This window comes from Aristolochia californica, unplaced genomic scaffold, assembly GCF_029961685.1.
Source record: "Aristolochia californica isolate CCGP_79_NKW_82.1479 unplaced genomic scaffold, dmAriCali1.0.hap1 SCAF_1, whole genome shotgun sequence".
In the NCBI taxonomy this organism is placed as follows: Eukaryota; Viridiplantae; Streptophyta; class Magnoliopsida; order Piperales; family Aristolochiaceae; genus Aristolochia; species Aristolochia californica.
In genome coordinates, this window is record NW_027181770.1 from 4,420,566 (window position 1) to 4,433,074 (window position 12,509).

The window sequence follows — 12,509 nt, forward strand, 5'->3', positions numbered from 1 at the left end:
CGGAACCCTATAACAATCAAAATCCTTGGAAGCGATGCAGTGGCGGTAAACGCCGATTAATCTATTCCCCGCCGGTGATTGACATGAATTATGAGAAACAAATCAGGTTTTGAATGGCTCTCTCTTGGACGTTCAATAAAGAGTAACAGAAATTTTCATTTGCAGCCTTGAGATCCAGATTCATGGAAACATGTACAGGAAACCAATAAACACGTCCATCCCCCTACGTTTCCCTATAAAACGGAAAAGAAAAAACAGAAAGTGGAAACGGAACTAACCGACCTCGACACATTTTGAGCAGCTTGCCTGCCGCAACGAACACAAGCCAAAACACGATGTAAAACAGAACTGCCTCCTTCCATTGCCATCTCCTAACCACTTTTTTCCCCATCTTCACATACAACAGCCTTTCTGATCGATCTGATCCAAATCTTTTTATGATATACATATTCCAGAATTGTTGGCAAAATCGAATTGCAAGCAATTTCAAGACCATCCGTCTGCCTTTTTCTATGTAATTTTGCCAGCGCTGGACATTCCAATTCCTCAGCCCCAGTACGGATTATTATCATTTACTTCACGTCCATCGTAAATGCCAGCAAGCTTCACGTCCCAGCTAGGTGCAGGAAACTGAGACCAGATTGGCGTCTCACATGCTCAGGTATTAGTTTGTTGATCAGCTCAGGAGAAGCACCAGACAACTGTGTAATGATAGAAAACAGCAAGTTGAATTAGCATTTTTGGTCTTCAACTTCCAACAAAATTATAGACTAAACAGTACAGTTCGAGTTTAAAAATCTTATATAGAAATTTGACTTCGGCGTGCAAGCAGAGCTTTGCTTCTTTCTTACAACTTAAGCAGGCTTTTTTCTGTTTTTCCTAATGACTTACAAGCAGTTCTTTCAAAGCAAAAAAATACCAGTAGCAACAAGATTGACTGCAAATAAAGAAATCCATCATAAAAGCTGCAAGCTAGCAGCAGGACAAAGAATTGAATTCTATCTCCACCTATCTGTCAGCAACAAACTTCACTTATTGAACTTCCATCTATAAAACTTGGACACTTCCAACAAAAGCTAAACACCCACTTTATGTAACCCCAGAAGATCTATGTTCCCAAAAAGACAAACAACCATTTCGTTGCCCCAGAACATCTGTTTCTTAAAAGAAAAACAACATTCCCAAAAAGATGGTGAGAGTCCACTTCCTCATGCTTCCAGAATCTTTCCCAGTGCAGGTCTTAGTGCACATCAGCAGTACACCACAAAAGAGTTCATATTTGCAAACATTTTTATGTTTGTAATTGGCTCAAAGTGATGATGACCCTCAACAACAACAAGATACAACTCAAAACAACACCCAGAATAACAAACTGCACCAATGCTGTTATAAACACAATATTCATGAAAATTAACATATCTGCAAAAATTTGTGCATAGCCAATTAAAAATAACATTTTCATGCACGCATGAGATCCTTTAAGATATTTATATTGCGTATCCAATAGTATCATACTCTCCACCCATATAACGCTGGACAATAGAGAAAAACAAAACAGCATGCTTAATAGAGAAATTAACTGGATTACCTCTTGCTTAAAGTTGAAGAGAGGGGGAAAAGGGCGTCCATTTGGAAGTCGAGCATTAGGCTCTCGAAGTTCATCAAAGAATGGATGGGCACATGCTTCTAGCTGCAATAACAATATATAATAGTCAAAAGGCAGAGCTGATTTGGTGATTGACCAGCTTTTAAAAGAATTAATTCCTTCATAAATTTCAAGACAACTGTAAATCGAAATTGTCGTCATCAAAATTCCTATTATTTAACAGCATAGCAAATAATTCTAAATTACCATTACTTGTACCACAGATAAGTAAATAGCATTCAAAGTCTTAGGTACAAGTGTGGCACAAAACAAGTAATTACCGCTGTGCAACGAAGACTTGGGGAATACTGGAGAAGCCTTGAAGCAAGATCTATAGCTTCTGGAGGCATCCTTTTGTGGAAAACCTACAGGAAAAAAAAGAAAAAAAAATATTATAGTAAAAGGCATGACATTACAACAAATCCTAATAGAAGCTTAGATAAATGATGGTAACATAAAAGCCCACAACTCAATACCCAAAGGTTGCACGTAATAAAATATAGCGCTCCAAATTTGTTGATGTTTCTGGACTAATTACGCCATCAAACAGAGAACCAACTTCTCCTTGTAATTTCAATAGATATTTAGATAGATTAAACTATGTGATTTCAAAAGATATTTACGCTTACAGGTAAATACCATCTTTTAGAATTCATGAAACAAAACTAGGTCCTGTCGTAACTTCTAAGTTTTAGTCACTAAATAATTACAGTATTCCACCACCCTCGTTGGAAACTTCTAGAACAATTAAAAATAAAAACAAAAACAGAAAACTAGTCAGCCTACAAAACACATCATTCTCACCTCCAAAATATTTCAGTCACTTAAACTATGACTTTCATAGTTAATAGCTCAGAAATAAACTACGATATCAGAAGTTACTACTTACAACAAGAACCAACAAATGTATAGAGCATACAACCATACCTTGTGCCAAGGGTGAGCTTTTATCTGCGGAAACCTGAACTCTGTGTAATTAGGATTCATACATCTAATCTCCTCACGAGTCGGAGTACCAAGAACCTGAGAAATATACCATCTGACAGTGAGGCATTTTCAGCACAACCACATTTGATGCCAGGATAAAATAGAACATGCAGTATACAGCATACCTTGATTATCTCAACAAGTTGGTCCACTGCATTTTCACCAGGAAACAATGGCTGAAATAAGAGAGAACATAAAACAGAATCAGCAAATAGAAACATGAAAAATCAAATGGGAAAATCTAAGAGGCACGCAAATATAAAATCATTAACAGCAGTCCGACCTGACCAAGTAGTAGCTCCGCAAGTACACAACCCGCTGACCATATATCAATCGACGTAGTATATTCAGTTGCACCAAATATAAGCTCAGGTGCCCGATAGTAACGTGAACAAATATATGATATGTTTGCTTCTCCTTTGACCTAATAATATTTCACTAAATCATGGTCAAAGAACAGAAGCATTTAAACCATTTTAATGGAAGAAATTTACTGCCTTGACATTCATGAAGGGGCAAAGTAAAGTCACCAACAGAATTTTTTAAGCTAATGAACATCAGATCTTATTAAGAAAAGAAAGTAAAAGGTAGCCCAAAATAGGGAATACAGGAACATGAAAAACAAAGGAAAATATATCAAACACTAAAAAACCAAATCATAGAATTCATCCTCAACATATGTCAGAATCAGGTCCCCAATAATAGCTAATGCAGAGCCCCAACTCTAGCAAGTAAATCAACAAGGTGGATAGCCTCACACAGGATCTGAGCCCCAACGATGTCAAATTGCAACACAATGTTCATGCTCTCATCATAAAAATCTATATAGGTGCCAGGAAGCTTTAGAGCAAGCAGATGCCCAACCAACAACCATGGCGGACCTCAATAATGAGACAGCTGGAGAACACATCCCAATAATAACTCAAGAAGTTCACGAGTCTCAGACTATATGAAATCAGTGACCTCAAAGAGAGCAGAAAAAACAAGGATGTTCGTTCCCATGCAATAAAAAAATACAACACCACTTCCAACCAAATTAAGGCTCCCCTGGAATACCATCAAAATTACTCCTGAGTTGGCCCTAAATAGGTGGAACCCACTGTTGTCAAAACCCCCAGATTTCTCAGGAAGTAGATAAATAACATACTGACATATTAATGCGGATCATACTATGCCATTTCAATTAATTATAATCCTAGGAGGTAGACAGCAAATAATCATCATGGATAACATTGTTTTTTTTTTAAATGGTATGTGTAGCATTGTTATAAGAGCAATATCGTTCAAGTACTTCTCTTTTTTTTATGAAATGTCAGTACATACTTCTCTTCATAAACAGGCCTAACAACTGTTCATAGCAACACCTACAGATTATTTTAGCAATTCAACTCAGTTATGTTTTTGCAATAGTAGCATCAATGAGTCATCAAATCTGTCAAATGGCTTCAGACCAAATTGGCAATTTTTTGTGATAGAAGAAAATATGAACTTGCTAAGGTAAGTTTTGAATGAAAATAGATTGGGCCACGACCACTGGGAAAGAGGGAGAGGCATGGAGGCAGCCAGAAGCCCCCAATTATTTTTAATGGCGACACTGGTGAAATGATTGAGAAGTGAAAGCATGCCGGCTGATAATAGGATATGTTGAACAGCACTTCTGTGACACCTTCAACAGACTCTGTTTTATCTTCGAAAGCATAGGAGTAATGTTCTTTCCAAATTGCCCAACAGATTGCAGCAAATGAAATTTTAACAATGGTTGTCTGAGTCCAACCAAAAAATTGATGGAAGTCATTGGCAAAGTAAGTGCAAAGCATAAAGGCCAGACTTTCTGATGAAAGCTCCCCAAATGGTAACACTAGAGTAGCTCAGGAAGAAAATGAAATCAAAAGTTTCCTCCACTTCCACACTAAACTCACAAGTTCCATCATCCAAGACATAATCAAGGGGATAGAACTGAACCAGAGTTAAAATCCTACCTTTGACTGTATAACAAAGAAATTGGGTAATTTTTTTATGGAGATAGATTTTCCACAGTGGAGCACTGGAAGAGTTGTCTGGCAGGGAGATGAAAGTGTAAAATGTGGAGGGAGTATATTCTTCAGTGACATGCCCAAATAACCGCATCATGACCAACAGGAGTCAGGTCGTGGCCATCAAGAATAGCAAGAAGGTTGCTGATGCCTCGTCAAAGTGGGTGCCCTCCAAAGACTTGAGATTCAAAATAATTATGCCATGCAGACCGGAAAAGGAGTTATACACAAGAATGGAAGGATAATCTACAATTCAATAAATGAGGAAAGGATTTCATCAAAAAATAAATCCCCTTATCCGGGTGTCCAGCTACAGTCTAGTATTGTCTCCACTTCTCAGACGGATCCAAATACCTTGCCCAAATTGCAAGATCAGCCAACAGATGGTTCACCAAAGACAGAGGACGCCTGGGGAGGCACTAATTACTTGGAAACCAATCATTACAAGAATATCAGTACTAAATAGCAAGAAGAATTTTCTACATGGTATCTCGCCCCATAGCCATTTTGACAAAGGGCCATGACTCATTGCTTTGCTCAACAAAGAAAATAACTTCACCGTTAGTGGTATAATTAACAACAAGAAAAACAAATTAGAAACTTTAAGATTACACCTAATTTACCTTTGATACAATCAAATTTTAAAAAATGCAGCAGTATGGTGCCTCAAAAAGAATCTACAAGGATCAACCTAGGGCATAAAAGTAGAAATTGAGAACTGACTGCTTTCCAGTGAGCACTAGCCCAACCAAAGAAGCAACTAATCCTACATACTTGACTGGTGTGACCGCAACATGATAAACCTTTTCGTGCAATTCGTTTTTTTTTTTTTTTTTTTTTTTTTTTTGGGGGGGGGGGGGGGGGGGGGGGGGGGGGGGGGGTGGGGGGGGAGAATTAAATAAAAATTAGCATACACTTCTTGTAAAAATCAAGAGGCAGAAGGCACTATATAACACACCAGAATCTTAGCACTTCCAAAATCACAAAGTTTGACTTGGTGGGTAAGAGGATCGACCTGAAACAACAATAAGGATTAAGAGAAACAGGCTGGTCCTCAAGAAAACAAAAACAGTTATAAAATGAAGATCACACAGCATACCAGAAGATTTTGAGGCTTTACATCCCTATGACAAACACCAGGAACTGTATGAATATAAGCCAGCCCCCTAAATATCTGACAAACAATAACCCACAAATAATCAATACCAGATCTCAACTCAGAACTTCAAAAGAGTACCATGCAAAGATTCGTACTTGGTAAGTGTAAAGTTTCACATAAATCAGCGGCATCCTCTGATTCACATTGCTGTAATGTTTCAGAACTCGGTAGACAGTTTCAGGGACATACTCCATGACTAAGTTTAAAAAGAGCTCGTTTTTGCTTGTAGTAGAGAAGAAACAGTGCTTCAGAGATACGACATTAGGATGATCCATAGAGCGCATTAACTGTAGCTCACGATTTTTATATCGCCTATCCTGTAATACTTTCTTTATGGCCATTGTCTCTCCAGTTTCCAAACATTTTGCCTGAAAATCCTTGCATGAATTTAGAAATTTGAAAAAAAGAAATAATAAACAAGGAAAGTAATCAGATCAACAATCCAGTTATACCTGGAAAACAATTCCAAATGAACCAGTTCCCACCACACGCTCTGCCATGTAACTGATGGTCTGCAACATCAACAAAGACAACATTATGTTAGCCCAATCCAATCTTGACGCTTTCAATTGGTACTTGCACAGTGTACTCAAACAAATCAATCTTCTTGAGAAACTATGTTCAATTAATCATGTTCTAACATTGAATTACCTCATTTAACAGAACAAGAAAAGGTATCTAGGCCAAGAATAAGCATTCATACATGTACCTTCGTCATAGGTCATACATACATGTTGAAAGAACTATAACATCTTAAAACAGTCAATGCAAGAGCCATATATTAGCAAGATCCAGACTTTACCCTTTTCGCTTCACCATTTTTCCCTCCAATTGTGGTGGAAATGATGTGACCTGTAACATGGTCGTTCCCCTCAACAACGGAGGCTGTTATGTCCTGCATGAATGATTGAAAAATTGTTATACCACTTCCAAAATGAACCAAAAGCCCCTTGATGATTAATTGACAGGAGTGAAGACTGAAGAATAAGAGGAGATAAAGACACTGCTAACCATTCTTAAAAATAAAAAATAACTAAACCCTCAGAAAATCGCGGCAAGGGGTAAGTAACGAAACATTAAACGGGGCAGAAACAAACAAAGAGTTGCAGACGAGTTAATTTGAAGTCTAGAAGAAAGACATTGTCCCTTCGAAAAAGTATGGACGGACGTTAACGTTACAGATCCAACAAGGAAAGGACCACAAAAAGGAGCATTAAAACGGAATCAAATGCCACCCATTTGCAAGTAAACCACAAGGATTGATGCCCAAGCAACAATTATCACACCCAAAAAAATCATAACGAAAAGGAAAACAAAGGAGCTCAAAAAGGACTGTAGATACCACGAAATACGTTAGAAACATAAAAATATAAAAACAGTCCAAATTAAAAGGAACATTCGAAGCGAATATATTGATAAATCGTGCAACATCGACTTCTGCTATTGGAAAGAACAAACTACATGCAAGATAATAAAAAAGAAAAAAGAAAATCTCGATGCGAAACAAAGATCAGAAGAAGAATTGGAAATCTAACAAATCCTCAACAATAAGAGATACTAACAAAAAGAGGAAGAAAAACAATAGAAAGAAAAAGTTAGAGAGAAAGCGCAAAAAGCACCCAAGCCATGATGCCTGACAATCTACAAGTCATGAATCAGGTGAAGGAAACGCAAGGTAAAAAGGGATTAAGAAGGATACCGGAATAATCGCCATGGCTACAGCATGAATAGAGTCCCAGAAAAATCAGAACAAAAAAATAGGGAGAAGCAGGCTTTGCTCAGGGATCGCCACAAAAGAAGATCGAAAAAGTTACAGATCGATATGCACTCCAGCCATCAAAATAATAAAGGGCAAAATGAAAAGGGGATAACAAAGAAAACAAAAAAACCAAGAAGAAAGCAAGGAGACTGCCGGAAAGAGGAAAGAAAATCCGCTCCCAGCGAAGAGACAGCCCTCTCAACAACCCAGTCAGATGATCTCGTCCATCTCACCCATAACGAAGCATAACAAGAAAAATGCCGGCTCAAATGAGAAACAGATAACAACAAATCGGAGGCAAAGAAGAAAAAAGGCGAGAGGGAGAGCGAAGATACCAGCATCGAAACAAGCATCCAAAAGCCAACAAGAGAGCAAACTAGCTGCGCGATCGACAATATCTTAAGAAGGAAATAAAAAATCTCGAAAAGAAAAAGAACTTCGGCGCTAAAACTACAGACCAGAGATGAACGAATCCGACTCGGATCAACCGGAGAAGGGAGAAATTTGAAAAGAAAAATACCTTATCGTCTCCCATTTCCGGCAGGCGGGGCGCGATCTTCACTCCCTCATTCTCTGGCTGATGAGACCCCAGCGGCATCGAGGCCATGTGGAAAACAGCTACTTGCCCCACCCCCACCCGCCCACCCCTCCTCCCCCTCTCTCTCTCTTCTTTCTCTCTCTACCCGTCCCTTTTTCTCTTCTTTGTCTCCCTACCCAAAATCCCAAAAATTAAATAATTAACTCCGATAATCCGCCATTCGTTCTGTCCATAGTTATTTTTAAAGCGAGGCGAGAAGAACTAGTTAACCACCATTTCCCCGTTAATCAACAACGAAGCTCCCCAGAGTGGTTGAACAGAAAAAAGGCGGAAAGAGATAAAGAAAAGAGCCGCAATAGATTTCCTGATTACGATCGACGAAATGACTTTAATACCCCCAGTGGCTAGGTCGGTGATGTCCGACAAAAGCTGTCTAGGGTCACATGGGCGGACGGAGCGCGTCTTCGACGAAAGGCTCGGCCCATGAAAGCGGGGTTTGGACAATTTGTAGTCTCGATAATGACGGAAGTGCCCGAACAGAAATCTCTCCCGCCGTTCTCTGCCGATTATGATTTAGGGGCACGGATGGTATTTTGTAATGCCTAAGCCAAAAAGCTGAGATTAGTTATTCGCGCCCTTTCTATTTTCTCTTAAATTAAATTACAGTTACGAAATTCACTAATCTGCCCTCGTTCCGGCAGCCGAACGGCATTCGCCAGACAAACGGGACATTGCTGTTGCAAATGGCCAACGGCAACGACCGACACATACCAAACGTGAATTTTGTAATTTTCGTTTCATCGGAAGTTTGGAAGCCAGCCCGCCGGATTCTGCCCATCAGGCGTCGGATGTGAAATTCCAAGGTCCTCAACCATCGTGTTCCAAGCCAGCAATACTAATTTCGGTTCAGGCGAAAATGGATCGGAAGAATCGGAAGGAGAGAGATGATGGAGTTTGAAGCTCATCGCCGTGGATTTTATCAAATTTAGGTGCGTCAGTCGTTCGGTCAATGTAGTTTGATTTGATTTTTCGATTGTGTAGTTGTTTCTGCTCCGACTTCCAAGTTCCAGGCGGCTTGGGTTGAATACAATAAATTTTTCTTGGTTTGAATCTAATTTTAGTAGAAGTCGGGAAGGAAGAATACTTGACTCTAGCTTTGATGTGCAGGTTGATTCAAGCTGTGACATATCTACGATCTTCATTCTTTTAAAAATGTATTTTCGCTGTATTTATGACGAATTTTATTTTTTGAGTAAAAAACGGCAATTTCGTCATTAAGGAGAGTCGGGGCCGACTCACCACTGCAAATCAATCGACCTTGACTATTTTTTTCTTAATGAATTTTCCATGCGCTTCGAGTCTGATTAACAAAGGAAAAAAAGCATAGCAGAGTGCATCCGTTACGTTCCTTCTCTGTTCTTCTGCCATGCCGTGCTCTGCGACTTCGAAATCTGAGAACTGGACCTCTCTCATCTGTCAATCTTCGAAGTAGGACAATCATTTTCCCTTTCTTATTTCTGATTACGGATCGGAGCTTGTTGTCAATTTTTAGTTTTTATTCCCTTCAAAGATCTTGTTTCTTGAAAGTTATTCTCTCTTTTTTGTTCGTGATTTCACTCGTATGGATCCAGCAAGTGCATAATTTTTTTAGATAAAGCAGCTGTCGTTCCTCCGGTGTGTTTTTCGCTTTGACCATCAATCTCCCTCCTCTCTGGTCGTTTGGACTCGGTAGTCGCCTTCTCTTTCGGTGATCGCAGTCTTCACAGTCTCTCCATCTTCTTTTACTGTTCAAGCTTGCCAGTCTGCAGCTGCACAATGACAGTGTCCTCGAAACGCGTGGCAATGCTCAAACAGTCGTTCTTGCGTATGTCACGTCATACGCAAACAGGTCTAAAGTCTAAAAGCTTACCGATTCGCAGGGCCGGCCTGATCTGTAGATGTACCTATTTCGCAGCTCATTACCGAAAGGTTAGCCCATTGTCAAAGGAAACAGGATCTGCTCGTGTGTTACGAGCAGCTGAATGTGAACCACGAGCTCTAAGAGATTTCCATTTGCACTGGGGAGAATGTACATCAGTGACATCTTTGATAGAGGCTCTATCATTTTCACTTGCAGGATCAGCAAATTATGCGAACTGGTGGTGTTTGCGACAACTAAATAAAAAGGCAAAAGCTACTTTAGACTATTCGTTAGTTCATAAGCCTGTGGCAAGAAAACGATTGGCTTTCCATCGAGTAGCGACTCATTCGAAAGTATAACGGAAGAAATCAAGAAGATTGGTCTCATCAGAAGCAAAATCTACTCGCGATTTTCTTAATTAAGATGGCAGTACAGAAAGATGATACAGATTAAAGGATAACGATCAACCAGGTGACTTTTGGACTCGTTTACACTTGCCAGTTGCCGCCGATTATTTTCAAGTTTCAAATTATTTTCACGCCACCTTGTTTTGCTGCGTGGGTGCTCATCAGTTCAACCTCCTGCAGTTCCTACGGATCTCCCCGTTACTTCCAGTGAGGGGGCTGATGTTACCCATCTTAATCATTGCGGCCGCAAAATCGCTTGTAAAACGGCCGTTGTTCTGACTGTAAGTTCTGACGAGGGAATCCTGGGAGCCGTTATTGAAGAGCTCCTGGTCGGAGTGGAGGAGACCACGACGTGCGACGAGGTTCTGGTAGTAGTTATTGCCGAAACGCGTGGGTGTTTGAATGTCCAGCGGCGCAAGATTGCCGTCCCCGCCTGAGGAGGGACAATTGGCTTTTCTTGTGGTGGCGAAGGCGGAATCGATGTTGGCGTCGTTGTAGATGCGGTTGCGGAAGGTTGTGCATTGGGCTTGGCCTATGGTGTGGCTCCCGGAGAGGACCGTCATGTCGCTTGCGCTGAGGCCCTTGGCTGAGAATCTGGTGATGAGAGTGGAGAGACTTGAGCCGGGTCCGGGTATCTGACTGTTTGCTGCACTCAGGCTCGCCGTTCTGGCGTCCCTCCGGCCCAGCGGCACCGTCCACGATGGTCCATTCAGCTGCACAGAACTGACGTACGTCAACACCATTAAACTGTAAAAAAAACATTAAATTCCTCTCTCCCTCTCTCTCTCTCTCTCTTGTCATTAGAGAATTTCCTGGGCCAGCTAAGCGGCAGAGACAACAGTTTATTTAAATATTTCTCCAATTAAGCTGATGAGCAGAACAAGAGACTAACCAAGAAAACCCCGTCGCGGGCAGCAAGAGCCAATATGTCTGCGCATGAAACGGTCCCATTGCAGGCAGCTTCAACCTGAGTTTTGATGTTGTCAATCACTTCAAATCCTCGCAGCGAGTTAGCGTTTGGACCGGCAGTCTTCTCTCCTGTAAAGGACGAAGTGTCGTCGAGAAGGACCGAGGCGTCGCAGCCCTGTAAAGAGAAAGCTGTGTCAAGTTCTCCTCTTATGTTCATTCACAGCTCAGTACAGACTCCTCAGAGACTATAGTCACGGTGCACAGAAAACCGTTAACGGTAGAAACAGGACGAGGGTTGGGAAAAAAACAATCTAGAGCTTCTATCAAAGCTATGATTGGCAAGTTAGCAGGGTTTATTTATTATTCATTCCCCACGTCGTCCCTAACACTGCATGAAAAATACTTTTCAAACTTCGTAAGCGAAAGCTGCCAAGTATTCATGCAAGGTCAACTCTCGTAAAAAAAAGCCAGCCTTCTTAGGACGCTTGAGAGTGCTGACTGTTAACAAAACCAATATTTTCGGAAAGGTAAGCTTTGCTGAATCACATGTCATCCCTCCTGATTATAGGCAACTTCAGTAGTCTCATAGACTGCCAGGACGATAAGAAATGAAAGCAATGAACAGAGTTGGTCCCAGCATGCTATAATGTTAACATAAGCTGAAAATTAACAGAGGCAAGATAAGAGAGCACAAAGGAAGGGTGGAGAAAAGCTGAGAATCGCACATTTACGAAGCAATCATGGAAGAAGATACGAAGAATGGAAGCACCCATTCTCCGGTCTGAATTTACGGCTTGGGTCATGACACTGCGCACAACGGTCTGTAACCTTGGGCAGCTTGTGGCGTAGAAGTTGGCAGAGAGCTGCCCATGAGCAGCAGACACAAGAAGGGTGGAGAGAACCAGAGTGAGATACTGGGTAGAGGAAGCCATGTCTCTAAGAACAGTCTTATTAGTTGATAAAAGGCTTGTGCTGAAAGAGAGCTTCGGGTATCCCCCTTATATAATCGCATCGAAGCACAGTAAGAGTTTCTGAGTTTCAAACATTGCTGCTGTAACGCGGTTTGTAGCTTTTCTACTGCAGCAGTTATCTCGAGGAGGTTGGTGGTTCAATTTCAAAAGAAACAAGAAAGGCTGAGAGAGGATTGGACAGCATATGCAAAAGTAAACAGT

At 40.7% G+C, this 12,509-nt stretch overlaps 2 protein-coding genes across 2 annotated transcripts; both read right to left on the reverse strand.

Moving 5' to 3' along the window:
• Nucleotides 1-131: 131 nt before the first annotated feature.
• On the reverse strand, nt 132-8,219 carry LOC137943238 (shaggy-related protein kinase eta). The gene is made up of 12 exons (XM_068788935.1): nt 8,104-8,219; nt 6,627-6,719; nt 6,277-6,336; nt 5,920-6,192; nt 5,765-5,839; nt 5,624-5,680; nt 2,916-3,056; nt 2,758-2,808; nt 2,573-2,668; nt 1,927-2,010; nt 1,589-1,690; nt 132-701 (listed from the first exon to the last, which is right to left on the reverse strand). The coding sequence occupies exons 1-12, from the start codon at nt 8,188-8,190 to the stop codon at nt 606-608; spliced, it is 1,215 nt and encodes a 404-aa protein (XP_068645036.1). The 5' UTR covers nt 8,191-8,219; the 3' UTR covers nt 132-605.
• Nucleotides 8,220-10,523: 2,304 nt separating this feature from the next.
• On the reverse strand, nt 10,524-12,279 carry LOC137956733 (peroxidase P7-like). Its single transcript, XM_068804336.1, has 3 exons — nt 12,063-12,279; nt 11,321-11,512; nt 10,524-11,141 (listed from the first exon to the last, which is right to left on the reverse strand). Exons 1-3 carry the CDS (start codon nt 12,267-12,269, stop codon nt 10,590-10,592), a joined length of 951 nt encoding a protein of 316 aa, XP_068660437.1. The 5' UTR covers nt 12,270-12,279; the 3' UTR covers nt 10,524-10,589.
• Nucleotides 12,280-12,509: the final 230 nt, after the last annotated feature.

Coding starts and splice junctions, on each gene's coding strand:
- LOC137943238 (XM_068788935.1), bottom strand. CDS start 8,190: ATGGCCTCGATGCCGCTGGGGTCTCATCAGCCAGAGAATGAGGGAGTG. Junction 5,840..5,919: donor TGAAACTTTACACTTACCAA/GTACGAATCTTT, acceptor ATTGTTTGTCAG/ATATTTAGGGGGCTGGCTTA. Junction 1,691..1,926: donor CAAGTCTTCGTTGCACAGCG/GTAATTACTTGT, acceptor TTGTTATTGCAG/CTAGAAGCATGTGCCCATCC.
- LOC137956733 (XM_068804336.1), bottom strand. CDS start 12,269: ATGGCTTCCTCTACCCAGTATCTCACTCTGGTTCTCTCCACCCTTCTT. Junction 11,513..12,062: donor TCCATGATTGCTTCGTAAAT/GTGCGATTCTCA, acceptor TTCTCTTTACAG/GGCTGCGACGCCTCGGTCCT. Junction 11,142..11,320: donor CCCGCGACGGGGTTTTCTTG/GTTAGTCTCTTG, acceptor AGTTCTGTGCAG/CTGAATGGACCATCGTGGAC.